This window comes from Accipiter gentilis, chromosome 10 (genome assembly GCF_929443795.1).
Source record: "Accipiter gentilis chromosome 10, bAccGen1.1, whole genome shotgun sequence".
Taxonomy (NCBI): Eukaryota; Metazoa; Chordata; class Aves; order Accipitriformes; family Accipitridae; genus Astur; species Astur gentilis.
In genome coordinates this window covers 14,397,444-14,419,281 of record NC_064889.1, presented here as the reverse complement: position 1 = coordinate 14,419,281, position 21,838 = coordinate 14,397,444, and the positions used below count along the sequence as shown (strand labels likewise).

General features: G+C 34.5%; 1 protein-coding gene across 6 annotated transcripts in view; it reads right to left on the bottom strand.

The window, feature by feature from the left end:
- The window catches only part of FGF7 (fibroblast growth factor 7), a 30,028-nt gene extending 8,462 nt beyond the window's left edge, over positions 1-21,566 (bottom strand). The window contains exons 1-3 of one of the 6 annotated variants that reach the window (XM_049812512.1): positions 21,390-21,566; positions 20,286-20,524; positions 2,356-2,399 (exon numbers count right to left, since the gene is read on the bottom strand). In XM_049812512.1, coding sequence (XP_049668469.1) covers positions 2,356-2,399; positions 20,286-20,524; positions 21,390-21,454 — 348 coding nt within the window. In that variant the 5' untranslated portion in view covers positions 21,455-21,566. Of the gene's footprint in view, positions 1-2,355; positions 2,400-20,285; positions 20,871-21,389 lie in introns of all 6 variants that reach the window. The other 5 variants (XM_049812507.1, XM_049812511.1, XM_049812509.1 and 2 more) reach the window with 5 other exon arrangements.
- Positions 21,567-21,838: the final 272 nt, after the last annotated feature.

Genomic DNA, 21,838 nt, shown 5'->3' with positions numbered 1-21,838 from the left:
AGAGGAAGAAAAAAAGAAGTATGGTTTTTAAGGAAAGAAAAGTAAAAGTCCAGAAACTATTTGATATTTTACATTCTTATTTCCTTTTAAAACAATAGCTAACATAATATATCTAATGCTGATTTTTAAAATTTTCTAAATTATTTACAATACCAAATTGTATTGTATGGTATTGTGCATGATATTTACAGCACTTTATTTCTTGTGGGCTCTCTGTGCACTGAAATTGAAAAAAACAGTCTGCTGCTGATTTTTAGGGGTAGGGAGGCTGGCACTGACAGTTAAGCACTTGTGAGGAACGTGTTTGTGAAACAGCCTTTCCAAGGCAGACTTGTCTCATGGTAAAGTATGTGGAATCTCAAATAGGGAAAGAGGGGGCAGAAAAGACTTGGATGGAAAATAAGTCAAAACAATATGAAACTTCTAAATTTCATTAACTTGTGTTTCTAATTAATTAAATTTGGAGGACATATTTATGAATTCAAGTGACCTTTGCAGATGATTCCAGGCCAAGAAAAATGCTCTTGTCATTGCTTACAAGACAGTGTTTAATGGTATTTAATGTAATTTGTTCTTTTGTTCTGGGATTTAATAAGTTAATGTTTGTGCCTCTTAAAGCAAGAAAATACAAATTACAGTCGTCAATCACACAGTATTCTGGAAAACTTTCATAGTGTTATTAGTGCATGTGTGTATTTGGTGAGCCAGCACAGTAAATACATTCATTAGCTGGCTTATTACACTTGAAATGTTTTTCCAGAGGAGTCTATCAGTATCTGCTTTCTGAAAGTAAATTAATACTTTCATTGGATAGTTTTGTAAGTCATTGGTTTCAGGAAACATTACCCCTCTTTATCTCTTTTTAAAGAATAGTGTGTATATTGTGAAGTATTTGTTTGTGCTTAAGTTATTTTGATTCTTAATAATATTTTTTAATGGACACGTCCTAAAGTTCATTTTTAGGTAGAGCAATATGTGTGCTCATTGTCTCTCAAATATAAAATCTAATGGTAAAAAATTTACTGCAAAGAAAGGTATTAATTTAAAAGATATTATATTATGATTTAATTCCTTTTTTACCCTTCCCCATTACTAAATTACAGTTGATAGAAAGTAGAATTTGCATTTAGATTTTGTACTTTTCTTAGCAAGAGAGTGAAAGAGTTTCCCAGATGGTACCTCATAGAACTTATGAACATAAGCTTTGTAAGTAGAAATATACAAGTATATGGTTGTATGTTATAATGGCTTTCAAAGCAGAGATGGGATTGTCTCCACCCCAGAAATTTTCTGTCTATGGACGTGATTTTAATAAACAGTTAATTACGGTAACGGAAAACAAGTTGGTACATACATTCACTATCACTTTCTTTTTTTAACTGTCATATATTTCTTTCTCCTTGTGATGCTCAGAATTTGGATTTATGGCATAAACACATATCAAATATATTGTTGTTTACAGTGTGGACCAATATGAAAAGCTAAAAAAAGCTTTTATTTAGAAGTTTTTTGCTGTATCCATGCGTGCATTTGCTGTGCATGTGTAGGCTGTCTGAAGCACTCTAGATATGAATATAACTGTAAAAATGATCTGCACATAAACAATGGATCTGTCAAGGATTTTCGGTAGAACAGTTGAAGCTACTGCTTCAGTGAGGTGCCAGACATCTGGATATCATGGACAAATATTCAAAGCACTCAAAACTCCTGGTTTTGTCCAGTGTGTAACTTCCAAGCAGAAAAAATTCTAGTTGTCTGAGGAAACATGATTAACGATAGAGAGATATTCCTTGAGGACTTGATGCAGCATATTTTTCAAGCATCCTCAAGTAGCAGAATTTGCTTGTAAGATTTAGTATGTGTGCAGAACATGTTTGATTACGCATAAATAGCTGACGTTTAATCACCTTTTTGCAATTCATTGGCAGAAAACCAGTAAGCATACTATATTAAAAAAAATCAACTAACTAACTGCTAAACAAAAGTCCATCAAAGTATTGTTTGTACTTCAGTGGATTTTCATTTATTTTTCATTTATTGATCATTTCAACATTCCTTACGTGACATTACATTATCCATAGATTTCTCCACTGTTTGCCAATCCTATGAACTGATTAATACATGCATTGCTAGATAGAACAGCTTTATAATAAACTGTTGTCCTGGTGGTATTCAACAGTCGACAGATAAGTTAGTTACAGAATTTGAGCCATGTCAAGGTTTCTGAAACAAACTGCTAACTTGATAACTCTGTGAAGACAGTATAAAAAAAACGCAAGATGAGAACTAACCAGAAGAGAGAAGATACGACAGAGAACTAAAATGACTGTTTAGAAATGCTGTTATTTTACTTACAAGATCTGTTCTTTGCATGTGTACTTGGACTTGTGGGTGTTTACCTTTATGACAGAAAAGGAAGGAGTAAGCCGCATTCCAGTCTTAACCCTGCATTGTTCAAAGTATTTACACACATTTCACATGCATCATCAAATGTATTATCTGGGCCTTCTGAATATGTATTACTGGGACAACATCATGAAAAGAAGAGTCTGGTTTGAACTTCCAGATGGATGTTTAGGAAATACACCTTCCTTTTTACTTACAAGCTTACCACATTTGATCTGCAGTAGGAAATATTAAAAGCCATAATACCTTTTCAAGTTATTTTTCAAAGTGAATAAATGTAAAGCAGTGCTTATCAGTTTACAACACCCAGGAAAGCTTACCTCCACTGATTACTGCAGTGACCATTTTGCAATGAATTACTGCTGAGGAGAAACAGCTTAGAATTTCCAAGTATTTTTCCTTATTGTACAACCATTTTGGCCTCAGTTTTATATTAACTCTCTGCTGATGTTGATGAGTTAGATAGTTTTGTAAATCAAATGCTTCATTCTTCATTGAAAATGGTAGTGTAATAGGAATTGGTCTAGGATAGTCTGACTCTAAATTGCCTTCTCTCCTGTGTATGTCTCTTTGGAACATGAGCACTTTGGACCACTGTCTTTCCCATATTTCTCTTGATTTGATCTTCAAAACGAAAAGGATGTGACATTTTTCACTGAAGTAGATTGTAAAACTATGGAACTTTTGAATTTAGAGGTCTGACTTGTGAAAAGCAGTATAGAGTAATGACTGAATAATACTGCCCCAGGCAGTCATTCACTTGTGAATTTCTCATTAAGCTTATTAGAACCCTTCACTTTGCTGATCTCCACTGTGCATTTCGTATAAATATTTTCTTGATCTGCCTCTTATACAGCATGTAGGCATTTCTCATTTTTTCAGGAAACTACATTTCCCTCCAATAAAAATAGCCTTGGAGCTAAACATATGGTTATAATGAAAACTAATATTATTTTTCAGAACTAATAGTGTCATGTAAAATCCAAGTCTTAATCCTCGGCCTGAAGAAGTGCTCTCTTATTACAGCATTAATAATTTACTGATATTAAAAATGGGAAAAAAGCATGGAATGACTATTTACAAAATATAATTGTTTCCAAGCGGTAAGAAAATAAATGATTTAATAGTTTAGAGCTAAACTTGTCCAACAAACACTTTCCCTACAGCTCAGATGAAAGATATTTCTAGTATTTAAATCTTCTGTGCCATTTTCACTAGAATAAATTATGTTTTCAAGCTTTGCAGACTTCCAGCATCTAGCTTCAAAATAGCAAAAGTAAATGTAAAACGCTGCTAATTAACCTTTTCACAGCAAAATGAGATACATCCATTTAGTGGTACAAAACTTCCCAAATTTAGAGTTTCAGTGCTTACAGCTATTTTGATTACCTGAAACTTGGAAAATTCTACATAGAACTAGAGCCTCCTGTGTCTCCTAGTTCTTTCATAATGCAAAAGTCTTTAAATATATTAATTTGTTCTTTGATATTTGTTAGTACGCTATTTTGTGTTTTCATCTAGTAAAGAGCTGGTGTTTTGGTGTCTTGCCCCAGCACCATGGCTGATTAAATTTCCTTCCCCCTTTCCTGGGTAGAATTAGTGATCATAGTTGACATAGAATTAGTCATGTCATTTCTATGGAAGGCTTTGTCTTCTGTTTTTCTAAGGAAAACAGGAGTGCATATCACATACCTTTTCTGTGTCTAAGAAATTGGCTGATTCATTATCTGAACTGTGTTCTGAAGAACTTCAGTTCCAGGTGCATTTCATGTGCTATTATGGCTTATCACCTGCATAAACTGGCTGCAGGCAGTTGCAAAGGTGGCATAAATATAACACGGCACTGTATGCTGGACTTAGTTAAAGGGGGCAAAAATAACATCTAAGGCAGAGCCTGTTCTTTTCTGTATGAGGTATTCCCTCACCCTCAAGGTCTAGCTGTTTTGTTCTGCATATTGTACTGTCTCCAGCCATTCCTGTGGCAGCTTCTCTGGTCCCTGAAACAGGCTTGACACAAGGAATAGCAGAGCCGTATTCTGGGGACAAACTGAACCTACGAACTGCCTTCCTGTTCTTTCAGGATAATTTAGAATTACACATTGTTGACAAACATTACTAAAAGGTATTGTTAAATGCTCATAGAATGATCATAATGACATTCTCAGTGCTGAAAACTGTATTATCAGTTTAAATATAAAGTAAAATGCATTTTTAATAATGAAAATGTTCCCAGATGTAGCTATTAACCCTATTTATTATTTAAAATAAGTAAAACTCAGAAAGTAGACGCATAAGAAAGAAGGTGGCTGCAGTATTCCGCAGCTTGAATGTATACTTAAGGGCCTCTGGCATAGGAGCAAATAGTTTTAAGTACTTTGAAATTTTGGACAGTAAAATTTTGTTTCATACAGTTAAGAGAGCATTTTGTTCATAAACACTGCAATCCCTATTGCAAGAGATAGACATGTTTTCCCACTCTAAGTAGTTATGTAAAATGTACGGCAAGCACTACCCAACTGAATATGTTTTAGTTCAATTTCCAAATCAGATCTGCTACTTGGTGCAGGAACAGTTGAAGGCAGACATCTAAATATACCAGTTACAGCATCTACAAGAACACAAGCAGGCAGGACGTAATTCCTTTCAGGGTACAAAATGCAAGAAGCTGCTAAGAGAATCATACTAACCCCTTGCTGCACCACAGAGTGGGAATTGATAGAAACCATCTGGCTCACTCTTTCTGCCTTCAAAACACTACTGGACATATATTTATATGATATGGTCTTTCAAATTGTTCTGGTTTGCTGCCGACCAATAATTTAGATTTAGTTAAACTTTCAAAATCTGTATTAGACCAAACACTGAAATGTAGATTCATAGAAGGAGAAAATTATTAACTCCTCAAAACCAAACGCAATCTAATTATTTAATCCAATTCTGATAAATAAGTTAGGATTTTTTTTACCTGATGTTTCTCATGTCTTGCTCAGTATATGGATCAAAATATGTGTCAATTATCTAACAATTTTTTTTTTAATGTCTTAATAATTCCTTGTCTTAATTTTGCCTAATGTCATTAATTTATTTCTAGTTACACACTGTTTTTACCAGACTAAAAATTTTGTCTAAGATGAAAGCCTGACTTTAGGGAAATCAATAGAATATTTGCCATTACACCCAGGCAGCACTTTGAAACCTCTCTCTTTGTTTACAGGATCAGGTATTTATAAATGTGTTACTGTCATCCGGTTAATCTTTAGTTCTCTTCTAGCTTTACAATTCCGTATCAAAACTGAGAAAAACAGCAGTAGCAGCAGCAGTGGAGAAAATTGTTCCTCTGATTCAGGACCAATTGCTATTACTAGAACAAATATACTGTGGGAACTGTAGCCAAATTTCTCTTTTATTTTGTATTTATTTGTGTGATTTTTAATCTGCCTTTTTAAATTCAGCTGAATTATCCAGTTTGAAAATCAGGGGGAGTTTTTCAGTTTTGACTTCAAATGCTAGGATGTAGGGGAAATCAGGTGTTAATGATTTTGAGTTTGATGATACAAATTTTCGTGCACACAGTTTTGCCCATGTGCATAATATCAGAAAGTCAGTGAGAAGACTATTGCAAATAGTGTTATGTAAATCTTTTCTTGAGTGCACAGATTTTCTGTGCTTTCCTTTTCTCAAGTGTTACATAGAAATAGTGTCCTAGCTTTTTAGTGAAAGCTACTTGTACCCTAAAAGTAGAAAGAAGGGCTCTAGAACTAAGGGATGCACACATTACAGTGTGTTGTGTTAGAATAGTATCATGTTATCTTCTGAAGAGAAGTTATCAGTCATAGCTAAAATGTAAAAAGTCATGGAATAAAGATAACAGTACTGAACAGTTAACAGAGCATAGCATTAGCCAAATTATGTGAAAAGTTTCTTAAACTTTTTTAACTTTAACACATTTTTATTATTTGTTATTAGTTTGTTATTTTATTGCTAAAACAATTAAATTTAAAAATAGTAATAAAATCAGTATGCCATAACAGTCATCTCTCAATTAACCAGAGGCAAGTATTTAAAATGTGATAGAAACTACTATACTTTCTCTAACAACTAAGGAAAGTTTCCTGTGGCCCCGAACTGCATAAGGAGGGACACAAGGTCTCCTGTGCCTGTCAACTGCAGTAGATAGTTTTCTTGGTTGTCAGAGCACACAGGTACTACTAAATCACTACATGGTGACTGTTTATAATGAAGTTATCTGTGACCAGTCTGTTAAAGGATTTAATATCTTAAATTCAGATCCATCCTGGCAGCCATATTATATATTGGCAGAATTCCAGATTTCTATCTCTGACAATAATCGAACAACCTGTTTGATAGACTACAGTGCAGTGCACTGGCATAAGCATAAAGACATACTTTTCTCTTGATCTTGAGACAAATGGAAGATTTCATACTACTCAAGCATTTGATAACAGCTTCAGACAGGGGCCTTCGGGAATGCTTCACTTTTCAATTTCTTTGCTACAATTCACGTAATTCTTATTTTGATTTTATATGTATTGGTGACTTGAAGTTTTGATGAGCTCTATAGAAGTAATACATAAGCAGTCTGTAGCAGAATATATGGACCCCTTAAAATCTGGAAAACAGCTGGTCTGTGATTCGTAGATGTTTGAAAACATGCATTTCAGCTAATGGGCTTAAACAAGGACCTTGTTCAAGCAGAGAAGAGTAAACTGTTCTCTGTAAGGAAGCAGAGTAACAGGGTAGAGATTTCTTCCATAGGTTCATAGAGCTAGAGGACTCAGATAAAGGTTAATGGGGTTTTAATATTAGACTACAGGCTGGGCAGCAGAAGCTATATGTGCAAATAAAGGGTTTGCAGCTCTTACATTTCTATTTTGTGGAGGATTTGAATTAAGCTTGTATAATTTTGTGTTTGGCAGACTCGGCATGCAGGCCTTTTTTTGATTCTGCATTGTATTTATGATAATTTCTATTCCTTATGGTAGTGTTCTCTCCTAGTATTTGTAACATAAAAGTAAAAGAAAAGTTACTGTGTAACACTAAACTGGGCAGGAAATTTTAGAGCTGCCTTGAAGACCGTAAAGTTACAACAGCACAGAGCTTGGCTGTTCCCATAATGGTATGTTCTAAAATATATACAAAAAACCTGTTCTTGGTAAAGAATTTGCTATGCTTTTTGCTTTGACTGAAACAATTATGGTTATTCCGAGCACTTAAAGTGGTGAAGAAACCTTTTCTTTCTTTGCATAAAATATTCATGATTTCAGCTGTATTGCAAAAAGGAGCTGGAGAAAAAGTACCAAGGTTGATTGAAAAGACGATTGTTTTTTACCACACGAAACAAAACAAAGTACTTTTCTTGTTCTTAACTTGGTCTTTTAGTGCCACAGTAATTCGTCTATGACTATCAATGTATTCTTGATTCATATGTGAATGCAAATGTTATATGGTAGAAAAAAGTTTACAAAAGTAGATTATATTTCTACTATTAAATATATATTCAGTATAAATAATTAAATCAGTTTCTACTCAGTATAGAAATGTGAATCTATGGTTTTAATATAGCTCCAAAAAACTTAGAATAAACTTCCATTTATCTCTTTCATAGAGCAATATAAATTTGCAAATGTAATAGCTAACTATTTTTCAAGTTGAGTATCCTAAATTGCGTATATTCTGGTGTATTGTGCTCTTAAGCCTGTATCTTGAGTAGAATAAATAGACATAGCAACATTACTCCTAGATAGATGTTGGTAAGATACAGATAAGTCATCCTGACTTGAAAGTCAGGAAGAGATTAATGCTGGAACAGGAATTTCATTTTTCTTTATGCCCAGTCCATATTACCAATGTTATGAAACCATATCTTAAAGTAAAAGCACATGGATTTGCAGAAGCAATAGTTATTATTTGGCATCTTTTAAAATTAACTCCTCAAGCCATTGATAGGCATCAGTAACAAAACTCTTACTGATTTCAGTAGAGCCAGGCTTTTACAAACGGCATATATTTGTCTCTTTCCTAATGTGGGTCTTTCAACTCTTGAGCAAACTTTTCCTAATGAATCATAGGGTTAGATAGCTTTTCCACTAGTCAGTAACTTAACTCCTCCACAGCTGTGCAATATTTTTTACTTTCAACAGCAGCTATTTCGACTAGTAATGATAGTTCTCTATAGTTCATCAGTAAGTCAATATGAATAGAACAGCCATATTTTGACTGTATGTTGAAAAGAGAGCTAATGCTGTACTTCTCAATGATTACTTTCTCATGTTGATTACATCTCTGTGTTTTTGAGTATGTATTTCAATCAAATACCATGCACACAGAGAAGGAAGTATTTTTTTCATGTAGAAATCTGTTAATGAAATAAATATGGCACTGTCTGCCAGGGTTCAAATTGGACTTCTTTGTACAATACCACCTGTGAGATAAATTGCAGCACATGTGATTACAATAGATGATGTGTACGTAATTCTTTAGGGATATACTAACAGAGGCTAGTTTGGGATGTAGCTGCCAGATAGCTGTTAAGAGGAAAACAGAAACCATCCCACTGTGATGGATCTGGAGCTGGAAAAGAGTGAACTCATGAAATGGGAGCTGTAACTAGCAATTCTACTTTGGTGACTTCAACTGAAGGTACCCATAACTGTGTTGTTGAAGTATGAATGAGAAGACAATATAATAAGTTGTGATCCAAAATCTTCAATATTTACAGTGCTGTATACAGGCAGAAATATCCTGCATTTTCCTGCATCACCTACATTCTAGTTTTGGAATTCATGTAGTTAATTGTTTGGGGAAATAAGCATGATTACTTTCATGTACAATTTGTACAAAACTAATGTTTGTTAAATTTTGTCATATGGATTAGAACATCCCAAACAAAATGGTATCACAGACAGAAAACAGTGAACAGCTAATGTGAAGAGGGAGAAGGGGAAAAAAAGATCATTGTAATGGCAGTCATACATTTTAACTTAGCTCTAGCAGGGAAAAAAATTGTGTATCTTATGGATACAAGATGATCACTCGCAGATGATTAGCAGAAAGTCAGGAAATATGGGTTCTATTATTTATTTTGTCTCACACAGTTGCATAACAGTGGCTACTTGCACATTTTTTAAAATATCTGAAGTGATTAAGAAATGTAAGTATCATATATATGCTGTGGGGTTTAGGCTTAAGTATTGCTTTTTGAAATGTAACTTGAAATGTCCCTTGAGTACTTGTCAGCACTTTTAGCAAATTGTCTCTGGGTTGTCTACAGATCCTATCTGAAAAGGACAATGTACAGAATACCTACTCATGTTTTTGAAATATTTTGTTATATAAGAAGAAAAAGTGGGATTAGTATTTAGATTTATTTTGGCAAAGATGGGTATTTATTACATTCAAAATGTTTAACAGTTCTGAATACTTTCTCCAATAATTTCTCACAATAATTATGATAAATGTATCTTTTATTACTAGATCATTTTCTGCTTAAATGATATAGCCATTGGAACTCATCACATTCTCTTAAATAATCTGGTTGGATCAGAGCTAGGCTATTAACCACCTTACTAAATTAGGGGGTTTATGCCTCATATGTTATGAATCACCTGAAAAATTCTGCTTTTGGTCTAGTTTGGACTAATGCTAGTTTTATGATTTTGTATAGACCGATGTTGCCTCCAATATTCCTTCTGGATGAAAGTGCCATTTCAGAAATTCTCATTAAGTCATTTAGAATGTGTCCTAGAACAATATGATTAAAATAGATTAATTCAAATTCAAAACACTGAATTACTTAGCTAAAAAAATTAACAGAACATGATTTCCTTGAAAGATGTGGTAATAGCTTCCTAGAAAGATGTGGTAATCTTTTTTTTTTTTTTTCTCCCCATTTAATTTTGTTGCATGACAGTTATGTTCAGTAATATAGACTGAATTTCCCAAGTCACACAAAGATGCAGTCAGAAATGAAGGCATATTAAGTAATTTTAGTTTGGTAATTATAATCAAGTAGCCTGAGCACCAGTTTGCTAATTTGAATATTCTGATTGAAATTGGGGCATAATAATTTAAAAGAATGTTTTTATTAATAGTTGTATTATTTTCATTGCTCAACTTAAGAGGTGTTTAAAGGGGCAAGTATAAGTGGCCTAGGACTCTTGCTGTTTACTTTATAATTTGAACAGACTGTCCTAAGGCTACTCTCAAAATTCATGTAACATTTGGTTTCCTTTGAATTGATAAATATTAACTACAAACTCCAATATCAATTCACCCAATTACGTGGCTGTTACACAGTTAGTAAGGTAGGAAAACATGCCAGACTGTCTTTTACAGCCTCAATAAGAAAACTATCCTCCTGACTGCTGAAACATGCTCAGACACAATGCTTGGTGCTCTAAAACATAGTACCAGTACTGTAGGGATGGCAGGATGTAAAAGAGAGCAAGAGGCTTGAAACACCTGTGTAGCTGATTACTTTAGTAAGTGGGAGGAAGGAGGGCACAGTTAGCCCCTTGTAGCTGGCCAGCAGTGAGGAGGATTCCTTACAGGGAAGAGGCTCTCTATGTTTTTCCAGCTGTGGTTTTCTCTATGGTTTTTTTATGTTGTCTCTTGCCTGATAAGGTAGTATTTGTTTCCTGAGTGGATGAATGGTCTTTCTGGAATCATAATTTGGACATAAGGTATAAGAAAGTTTCTTTTTTCTGACTTGTATACAGTGTTTTAGAGTGCTCTAAAGAAGAACTTGCTTGCCCTGGAAATTATGTACGTTTTTATTTGGTTTTGGTTTTCAGTCTTGGAAATATTGACCAGGATCTCCATGCTTAGTAAAAAATGTAAAAGGTTTAATTAGAAGAATGAAGCTTACTTTAATTGGAAGAATGGCATTTTGTCACCAGTTAGTTTGAAAATAGCCTCTTGAAGTTGTATCCAATATAGTTTTTGAATAGTAACAACATTTATAGGGAGAGTACCGTTTGAGTATTTGTCATGCTTGTAGTTCATATGTTGTCAGAAGTGTGTTTAGTACATGGCAGAGGTTTCTTTTTGTACTACGTTATAGCATGGTATTGGTAAGATGGTGCTAAACTAATGTAAGCAACAGTGCTGGGTGGGGAATTCAGTTGTGATGAATCTCACTTTGGGCATGGGTATTTGTCCCTGTGCTTATGTAAAGGTAATATTACAATTTTTTGCAGTAGCATTGGAAAGTGATATGGCTGTGATGACTTCAAGGCTTCTCAGGTGCAGTTTCCCCACATAAGCAAATGTAAAGGACTGCTGCTAAGGAAGATCTTGTACTGGCCTTTCCCACAGTGTAAATCTGTCTCTTGTTGCGAGGTGGCCCTATCAAGTAAGTCTTGTTATTTGAATCATTATGTGCTGCATTTACACAGCTAGTTCCCTAAATCCTTGTAAAGTCTCACCAATAAGCACTCAAGAACTGCTTGGATTTCTTTGTATCACCTTGGATGTTATGTGCAGTCCCTATGCTGCATAGGCTATTCCAAAGGAAATCAATTAGCATGGCCGAGTTGAAGTTGCTTTTGCTGGTGAAAGTTGCACTTTCCAATTGTACTAGTACTGGCTGCACTCTCTAGGATTCAGTTGTCCTTTCTACTTTATTTAACAGCTTCTGTCAGGGTATACAACTCTTGTTTTCACAAGGTTTTTGCTGCAGAAGCTACACAAGCACTGGATGGAATCAGTCTATTCCCCACTCTGTGCAGCCTTCTTCCCTTGACTTAGCTAGATCCATGTTTTCTCCCAAACCCATCTGCTTAGTGGCTAGCTAAAGAGCCTGAACATTGCCACCCTTAGAGTTCGTGTAGACCCCTTAAAGGGCAAATATATCATCATAATGCAATGTTGTGCATGTGTTATGCAAGAAGCCAGAAAGCTCTTGTAGTGAGCACTTTCACACACCTGACAAGCTTCTAAAACTTCACATTTGCCACTACATTGCTTACAGCTGTGCATACAAACAGCCCACAGAATTATGGTTCCAGTTCACCTGAGCAGCTCTGGGACTTCTGCACAGATTCACATGCAACCTTTTCAAAATTTGATGTTGATTGTGATTATCTTTTCCCCTAATATCTTCAGCTCTAGATAGTATGTATGTTCATCTGTAATAATTTTTGTCTTTAACAATCATGAAGTTCTCTATTTGCTTTTTTTTTTTTTTTGCCGTAAAAAGTTACTATCAAATCCCACTTGACATTTAGAGGTCATAAAAACTTATAAAATTAGCACAGGTTACTAATGAAAATATGCCTCATGTTAGCAGGTGGGTTTTTTCTGTTTTGAAATACATTGCCTTCTAATTAGACAAATATCAAAAGTCCAAGGTATCAAAATGGCCAGGGACAAGTCTGATCAGCTTCTTTTTATAGTCTATAGCACCTCCCAGTGTCTATTAAAATGTTTAAAAGAAAGCAAGCTAGCTTACCAAAAATGGAAGTAAGGTAAGGCGTGTATGTTATTAAAGGTTGAAGTACTAACACTAGGAAATTCCTTAAAAAGAACCCATGGGTAATGGGTGTATTCAAAAAGTGTTTTGATTGAAGGAGATGAGCAGTGTTTGTTCACTCCCTGTTGAAGTTATTGTGGTTATAAATGCTATGAAATGGTCATGTTTTCTGTGGTTTTGTTTATAGTTTTGCATTGATCTAATGATGTTCTGACTGTGCTTAATTTTGAAAGATTGCATACCGAAGGAAAATTTCAGTGGTTTTAACAGAATATCTAGACTTTTTAATAATTTCATCCTGTTTTTGAATTGTCAGATTCCCACTATAACTTTAAAGACCAAATGGTCTGTTGGAATAAATTGACATAGCTTTGCTGATGTTAACTGGGATTTACCCATCTGATCATCTGATTCAACCTGTTTAGAATATTGTAGTCTTTTGTTGATAAACTGTGCAGGTACTAGAGTCATGTCATAGGCAGTGTGTCAATACTGGGGAAAAAAGAAAATCCCATTACAATTTAATCCTCATTTTGTCCTTTGTTTCAAAAGCTAAATAATAGTCAAGAGAGCGTATTGATTGCATTGGTATTTTTATTGCTTTTTTGGTGTATTTTCATGAAGTTGTAGCCCACTTCTGTGAATATCCACTTCCAACTTTTCAGCACCAATTGTTGTAAAGAATTTTTTCCATTTGTATAAATGATGTCATGTGTTATGAAAGTTTTAAAGTGTGACAATTCAGTGCTATGATTGTTAACCTCTATTATGTTATTACTATAGGAATTTTCACTGTTAACTGTTTCTTAATAATGTTTCTAAATAACATACACCAGAAGGCTAACTTGACCTTTCCATCAGCTCATACCCAGAATTAAAAATTAAAAATAAAGTCAAAGGTCAAAAAAGACAATTGAAATACAGTTGCCAAATATAGACAGTCAATTATGCAATGAAAGCAGTGAACCACCCAAGACGAGTAACAACCTTCGTTGTCTAAACCTATTTTGTTTTGATGAGGAACGTGTTCCAAATATACTACTAGTTGATACATCCTGTGGTGTGGAACAGTATAATGATATGGTTTAGGATGTCTTGGGTCTTCCTGAGCTTTAAGAAAGATGGAGGGGAAAACCAGCTTTGTTCTGTACTCAGGGATCCTAGAAATCTAAAAAAAATCACTTTCAGATACTCAAACAATACAGAAAGCTGGAAGCTGTGAAGGGAGATATCTGGATTTTGGTTTTGTTTTGCAAGACTGACTGTATAAGGAATTAAATTTCCTACCAAATTCTATTTGGCCATATGGAAAATTGCTTCCTTAAGATACATCTGAGCTCTGTGTTTTTCTGTCTAGCTACTGACTTCAGTTATTTTAGTTAATATTCTATTAGTCAATTAATATCCTATAATAAAAGTATTTAATATCTATAACATTTACACACAATTCTTTTGTAGGTTTGGAAGTTTTTTCACTAGTAATTTTTAAAGCTCTTTACACAGAGGTGAATAATTCTTTTTCATAGAGGCACAGAGAGTTTGAAGATTTTTCTCAAAGTCTGTAAGCATATTGCTTAAAAGTTTGGATTAGCCTCAAGTCTCTGGAGTCTCAGGTCAGGGCCACTTCAGCATATTTTCTTTAGGATGGAGCAATAACATGCTTAATGATACAATACTGAATTTTTTGTACATTCAGAAATTGTAAACAATGGGGGAAAAAAGCTGTGAGGGAGAAGGGGCTGCAATTTATCTTTTTAAATGTATCCTGTAACTGCATCTGCAGTTGGCTGCTAAACTTGATTGATGGTTCCATAAAAATATAACATTTCTCATTTCTGATAAATCTCAATATTGAGAGATTCAGAAAAACTGCCAGGTCACAGCTGAATTAACACAGGTGTATCAAGGTCAAAAGAATCAGTTCAAGCACAACGTGTATAGATTCAGCTTCAGTGTTTTTCACTGCTCTTACTGATTTTAGCTCATACCCCAGTTTTGAAACGCACACAGGCAGACATAGCGCTGTTGGTGTGTATGTTAGCTTGTGAAGCTGCTGCCTGTGCATGAGCCCAGAGGTTTGATTCTCTCCTCAGAGCTTATGCAATCATTTTGTGTTCAGAGAAGAAAGTGAGTATAAACTGCTACTGTTCTGACTTTACACATATTTTTCAGCTGGTAAATACCATGGAATAAAGAAGGTGGTGAAGATTCAGGAGGTATATTCAGAAGTTATTAATGGTTTTAACTGTGTTTGTGGCACCCCTGTTTACTGTGTCAGCTGAGCACTGATCTCGACACAGATACATGAGATCTGAAGAATCTTGCTGCAATGGCTCAAGATTTTACTCCCTCCTTTCTTCTCCTCACTTCCCCGAAAGTGTACTCTTATCGAAGAAGCCAGTAGAAGCTGTAAGACAGGCATAAGTCAGCTGCTTCTGTTATCTGCATCTTTGCTAAAACCCATCTTCATCAGCAGTTGATGGTGAAAAGCTGGGATTTGTGATAAGGTATAGGGTAACGTATAGGCATAGAGTCTCTTCTGGTGGTTGAAACTTGAAGGGTGGTATATATCACCAGTGCTAGACAAAGAGCTAGACAGAGCAGGGAAATCTGTTATATTTAGATCTGATTAATCACTGTAGGAGAGAAAGTCATCCTTGGCACTGTAGGCAAAGTTTTGAGAGGATACACATATATTGCCATTTGAATGAAAACTCTCTCTGTTATAACCAAGAAGCTTAGCAGACTGCTAATGTGAAGCAAAGGCACTTTCACATTAGTGAAGATTTTTCTCCTGATGCCAATGTATTGGCTGGACCGACAACCTCTGAAAAATCAAGAATGGAGTTGCAAAGACAGACTTTCTGTTTGGTTGGAACACACATAACCCTTAACTGAATCTGGTACATCAATACCTGCCTTGATGTATCTGATTTTCAGATACTGAATCTTCTTGCTCCTCTATGTAATATGTATTTAAGAAACAGAAATAAAATTTGTATAGTGGCACAGCATACATAGTCCAACATTTGTTTTACCCTAAGAAGCATATATATAAAATGCTATTAGAAATAATTTTGATTCCTAAGCAAGTTGAGTATTTAACCACTAACATGCATATAAAGTATATTTTGTCATCAGTTAGGGTTGATTTAATATTGCTGAGAACTGTGACTTGTTGGATTTTGATCAAAATAGAAGTAGTTTTCCAAGATAAAAATTTTAATCAAGATTTCAGCCATTTTGTGCCAAGATCTCACTAGACTATCTTTTCTTTTTTTACTTTTTTTCGTTGGCTTTATCCACTGAAAAGAAGAGGAAATAGGCACTTTCTGGGTTTAGAGCACACATGGAATATGATAGGATCAGACATCTTAGGATTCAGGTTCCGGGAAGGCTTTTCTAGTAACTAAGAGACCCTTTGAAGTCTTTAAAATGAGATTCCAAAGGCAACAGAGCATGGAAAGTCCTAAAGCATCATCCAGCCGTAGTTGTAAATCTTCTTGGGTAGAGTCAAAATAAACTCTGATTTTTGCTGCCTTTTTTTCTGAACAAAATTGAATAAAATCTGGCAAAATTCATAAACATGAACTGAAATGGAAGAAGGAGTAAGCAGTAATAATGAGACATTTATTTTCCATCAAAGATAAAGGGTTAACAAATTGTCGTGTTATCTCCAAGATTTGTTCAGTCACTCTCACTTTTTACAATCATGAATTCAAAAAGTCTGTTTTGTGTGCCCACTTAGATTATTTTACATGAACAAGATACAAAGTTTATTTTTTAATAAAAAGCATATAGTTTAGGCTTGGACAAGGTATAATAAGTGATTGGAAAAATGTTTATGAATAATGACAGATTTTTCTGGGTGACCTCATCTCTTGGCTGCTTCCTAATTCTTGCTTTAGTGTTTCAGTATGTGACTCTCAGTTCTCACTCTGCCTTTTAGTTTTCAGAATGAAAGCAAAGCTGTCAGGTACAAATTATTTCCTCTGCTTAATGAAGATCACTGTCCTCTGATTTGCTTAGTTTACTCTTGAGTTATCACCTTTATGTCCACCAGAAGGCTCTACTGCTTTCTGAATTGTGTACAGAGTAATATTCTTCAGGTACCTAACAAGGTCGTCATTGTTGTAAACAGGATTCAACAATGTGCTTTCACTGAAAACAGTACACACACATTTCTTGGACTAAGCAGTTAACTTCTAATGCGTTTTGAAACAAGTGAATGATAAATACAGATTAATTAGAATTGGTTAGTGAGGATTTGGTTCAGTATTTAATTTTGTCATGGAATTTCAATCTACATACATTTAATACAGTGGCTTTTGAACTAAAATCTTAGGAAATTTTAACACTTCCATTATTTTTGCTGTTACTTTCATAGGATGTGTATATGTATTTATTCTGTAACTTACTAGAGAAGTTTGAAATACAAAGACCCTAATTCCTCACTGTCTTGGCATTCTAACGTTTATAGCCCCGACTGATGAGAGAAGCTCTGTGAATTTTGGCACTTGCCAGAGTTACGATGAAGTTATTCTACAGACATTTCTCAGTGTGAAGATTGCTCTTCACATTATTCATGCTTCACAATTCATGGGCTGAAAACAAGCAGTTGACTGTCTGCAAAACTGTCAATGAAGCTTCCTTTATGAAGCGAAGTTATGATAGTTAAAAATGTGACCTTTTTTCTTGTTTTCACTTTAGTAGCACATGTTAGTGATTCAAAAGGGAAAAGGATACCCTTTATTTATTATGTAAGTGGAAAATTAGGATAAAATAGTTACCTCTCAGAACAACACTCTTCATACCCATTGATTAATTTGACTGCAACTGTGCTGGGATTCCATCCTGAGAAACAAATTTGATTTACCTTTTACTAACTTTCAGAACTGGAAATCATGGAACATGATGTTTTTTTACCCTGAGATATGAGGCTTTTAAAGATCATATGCTGCTTTTCAGAGACCCTGGATAAAAACAGCCTGTTTAGTCTTCTAATGTTAAAAATTTTGCTTAGGGAAAGTGTATTAATCCAGGTGAGGGTTTCGGGGGTTTTTTTTTTTTGGTCTGTTCCCCCCCCCCGCCCCCCCCACCCCCCATGGTAGTATTTTCTTTATGGGTATTTTAGTAGAGAGCCATAAACACATCTTCAAAAAGCCTTCTTACATATTCTGTTCAATAGAGGATGTGACCAAAAAAAAGTTTTTCACAATAATTTTTTTACTTTCTCAGAAAATTCAAGTTATCAGTGTTTACATTTTTCCAGTCCTCTTTGTCTATATTTCCCTATTCTACTTGTCCAACAAAAGCATTTGGATATTATTTCCTAGTATGCAACAGATAAATTACAGCAAGAGACTTAAACTTAAGATGGTGGGAGACTTCCCACATACTTTAGTTAAATTTAGTGGAGACAGTTCATCATAGCGCACATCAGTTACCAGATAAACCATTCAAGTATTGATTGTTTTTTCTCCTGATACTTGTTGCATTTACCAGAAAAAGAATTCAAAATTATTTTTTCACTGCAATATAAATGTAAGGGTTTAATGACTCGAGGTTGCCTTTCTGTAATTTTTAATAGTTACCATCACTAAATATTCATAAAGTGTTCAGAAAACTACAAGAAAATGGGTTGCCTTTAGCACAAAATGATCTGATATTCTCTAATGGTTTCACTACAGAACATTTCAGGGTGTCAGTGGGCTTCAGCAGCATGGGCTCCTTCAGAGAATTGAGAACCTGTACTTGAATTTGAAATAATGCTAAATTACTAACAAAATTTTTATTTAAGCATCATGGAACAACAAAAAAGCAAATTTCTATAATTATTCAGCTCTATATGCTGTCATAATCGCTTTAAAGTATTTGTAAATAATAAGAGAAAAAAATGGGTACTGTGGATATTCACTTATCTGCAAAAATTTAGAAGAAACAATTTCAACAGTCAGTACATTTTGTTCCAGTGATTTTTACGGGAGCAACATTTCACTCCAAAACTAGCCCTATGGATCTGTATTGTAGCAATGTCCTCCTGAAATTCAATGGGAGTCTTCTTGAATATGGACCAAATAACGTATTTGGCTGCTGGCCACGTGTTGTCTTTCAGAGGAGTATGCTTATTTGCTATGTAATAGTGTAGGAAGAAAGGAGACATATGGAAACAAATTTTAAAAGAAACAATAATGTTGGTCAATGATGTTTTAGCCACGCAAGTTGCCAAGCTCTTAATGTAGTCATGAAGAAAAGAAATAAATTATGAAGCCCACTAGCCAGGCGCTTAGCTTGCAAAAGTGCTGTTCTTATAGAAAATAAGCAGTCAACTTTGGTTGAAAGCTGAATCACGCTAACAGTTCTTGAAGTTGGATTTATTGATTTCTTTTGCTGCTGCTCTTATAAAAAGCACAATAATAGGTACAACCTACATTAAAATTGTATTTAATACCATCCTTGAATATATATTTGTCCTTTCAGTTGACAATAAACACTAGACCAGCATGTCTCTGCCCCCTTTTCCTTATAATTTCGTTTTGAAACATGCAATATAATCCTATGTATTTTCCTGTTGTATCTTAATAAAGTAATGTCTTTTCAAATAAGTGTCATATTTCTCTAAATAAACAATATATTTGTAATAACATGAAAGCTAAAGTAGCAAAAATAGTGACTGTAAAATAGATTCCTTCAAGTCTAAATGGAAGATACATAGGTATTTGTGTGAAAAATACAGATTAGTACAACAATTCTTTTGCCAGTTCAAAAATTGTATTTGGTACAGCTTTGCAAAATATTATATGTCCATTCTCTCTAGATGAGTCATATTTTTGGAAGAAAGGGGAGAGAATATTTTTTCAGCATCATGATCATTGTAATAATGAACTGCAGAAACTATAATAGATTTTGTTCCTGGCTTGGCAGACTATCTAAAAGATTTTGCAAGAGAGTTTACATAATTCTTTCCATTGAACTTTCTAGTATTGCATATGTTTTAATTGTTAACTCAAACACACCAAACTTTTAGGTAGTTTGTGGACTATATAAATGTGGTTTAATGTTTCATAAGTATTTTATGAGCAGAGTTTGTGGTTATACATTTTCATACTTACAACCTTAATTCACTTGTTAAAATAGGCTCTCTGTTTGCTAATAGTTACCAGCTGTAACTAATGCATTAGCAGATCTACAATGTAGTATTTAAAATGACGCATTTCAAAATCAATAACAAATGTCCTGCTGTAGGATTAATTGGAAAACTTGTCTTATACAATGGTCAGTACCCTACACAAAATTCTTCTAAAATTATGATAAATCAAGGAATCAGAAACAATGATGTATAAATTTCTAAAAACTTTGAAATAGGAAAAGGAAAAGTATTACTTACTGTAGTTGTTGTTTGCTTCTCTTGTCCCCTTTACTTTGCCTCGTTTATCAATCCTCATATACCACTGAGTTCGACAGAAAAGTCTTCTCACTCTTACATCCCCCCCTTCCATATAATCATAGCTTCTGGTATGTCGCTCAGGGCTGGAACAGTTCACATTTGTAGCCATTTGCTCTGGAGTCATGTCATTGCAAGCTAAAGATATAGTGCCCATTAGAAAGATAATGTAAAAGTATGATCTGTAGAGCAAAATTGGCAGGATCCATGTCAGTATCCATTTGTGCATTATAGTGCAGTGTTCTGGGTGTTCATGAACAACATAATGAAAATTAAATCTCAAGTAGACTGTTGCTCTTAGGTCACCGACCTGCCTTCTGTCTTTACGAGTTACAGATTCATTTAAATGAGATTGTTCCCTCTTCTAGAATTCTGATCGTTATTCCTTAATAGTTAATGGCGAAATAGAAGAGCTTCTTAAATATCTCTTCAGTCAGAATATCCTTTAAAGACACAAGTTATAAAAACCTTTGTTGTCATGACCTTCTGTACTACTTGAATTTGCTGCTTGCACTGAAAGTAAAAGATCTGTGAGAAAAGGTGCATGTATAAGTTTTTATGCTCAACTGTTACAAACGTGCAAGGATACATTATGCTATTGAAAAGTACTATACATAAATGTATGACATGCTAAGCTGATTATTAAAAATATGCAGAGGTATATACAATAGATCTCTCTCACACAACTTTTTACATGAACAGACATTTAAACTGATTGTAAACATAGTTCTGTCTTCAGTTTTAAGTCCTTCCAGAAATCCCCTATTGATTCAGTTGAACTACTTTCTCATGCATGGTAAAATTCTGCTGAGTACTTCATACCCATATATTCACTATTAGCACAGTCTAGCAGATAAGTTTTGTCTAGTTCACATTTCAAAACAGACCTCATAGTCTTAGCCCTGTATTTTTATTCCCACCCTTTTCAGTTTGTTAATAGAAATAGTTTTCTTAATGCTTTTTTAGTATCTAGCATATACAAATTAAGATAAAAGTTATTAGCTATTAGAAACTGTTGAATGTTCTTGTAAAGTACAGATAACTTACTTGTTCTTGTTGATAAGAGCTGAATACTCAAGTACTCCATTTCTGTTGTCTGCTTTTTGCAACATGAGACACTCTAGTGTAGCTACAAACTTCTCAGCTCAGAAAGACTCCACCAGAATTATAATTGTTTCCATAAATCAACACGCTGGAGAGATGGTGTGTATGTGCTTATGCGTGCGCGTGCATGTGTGTGTTGAGCCTGTTGTTCAGTCCTTTTCGATAAATACCTTTGCTGACCTCACTTGGAAGCAATTAGAATTTAACCAGTCAGCTGTCAGTTGAATGCACGAACGAAAATAAAAGACTTGCATTGTATCGTGTCCAATGGTCATCAGAGGGAGCTATGTACATAGTTTATACTTTAAATCTCCAAGAATCTACTTTCTAAAAACATATATTTTGTGGTGTGTGGATAGAAATTGCTTCGTATGCTAGCTAGTATTTCTGTG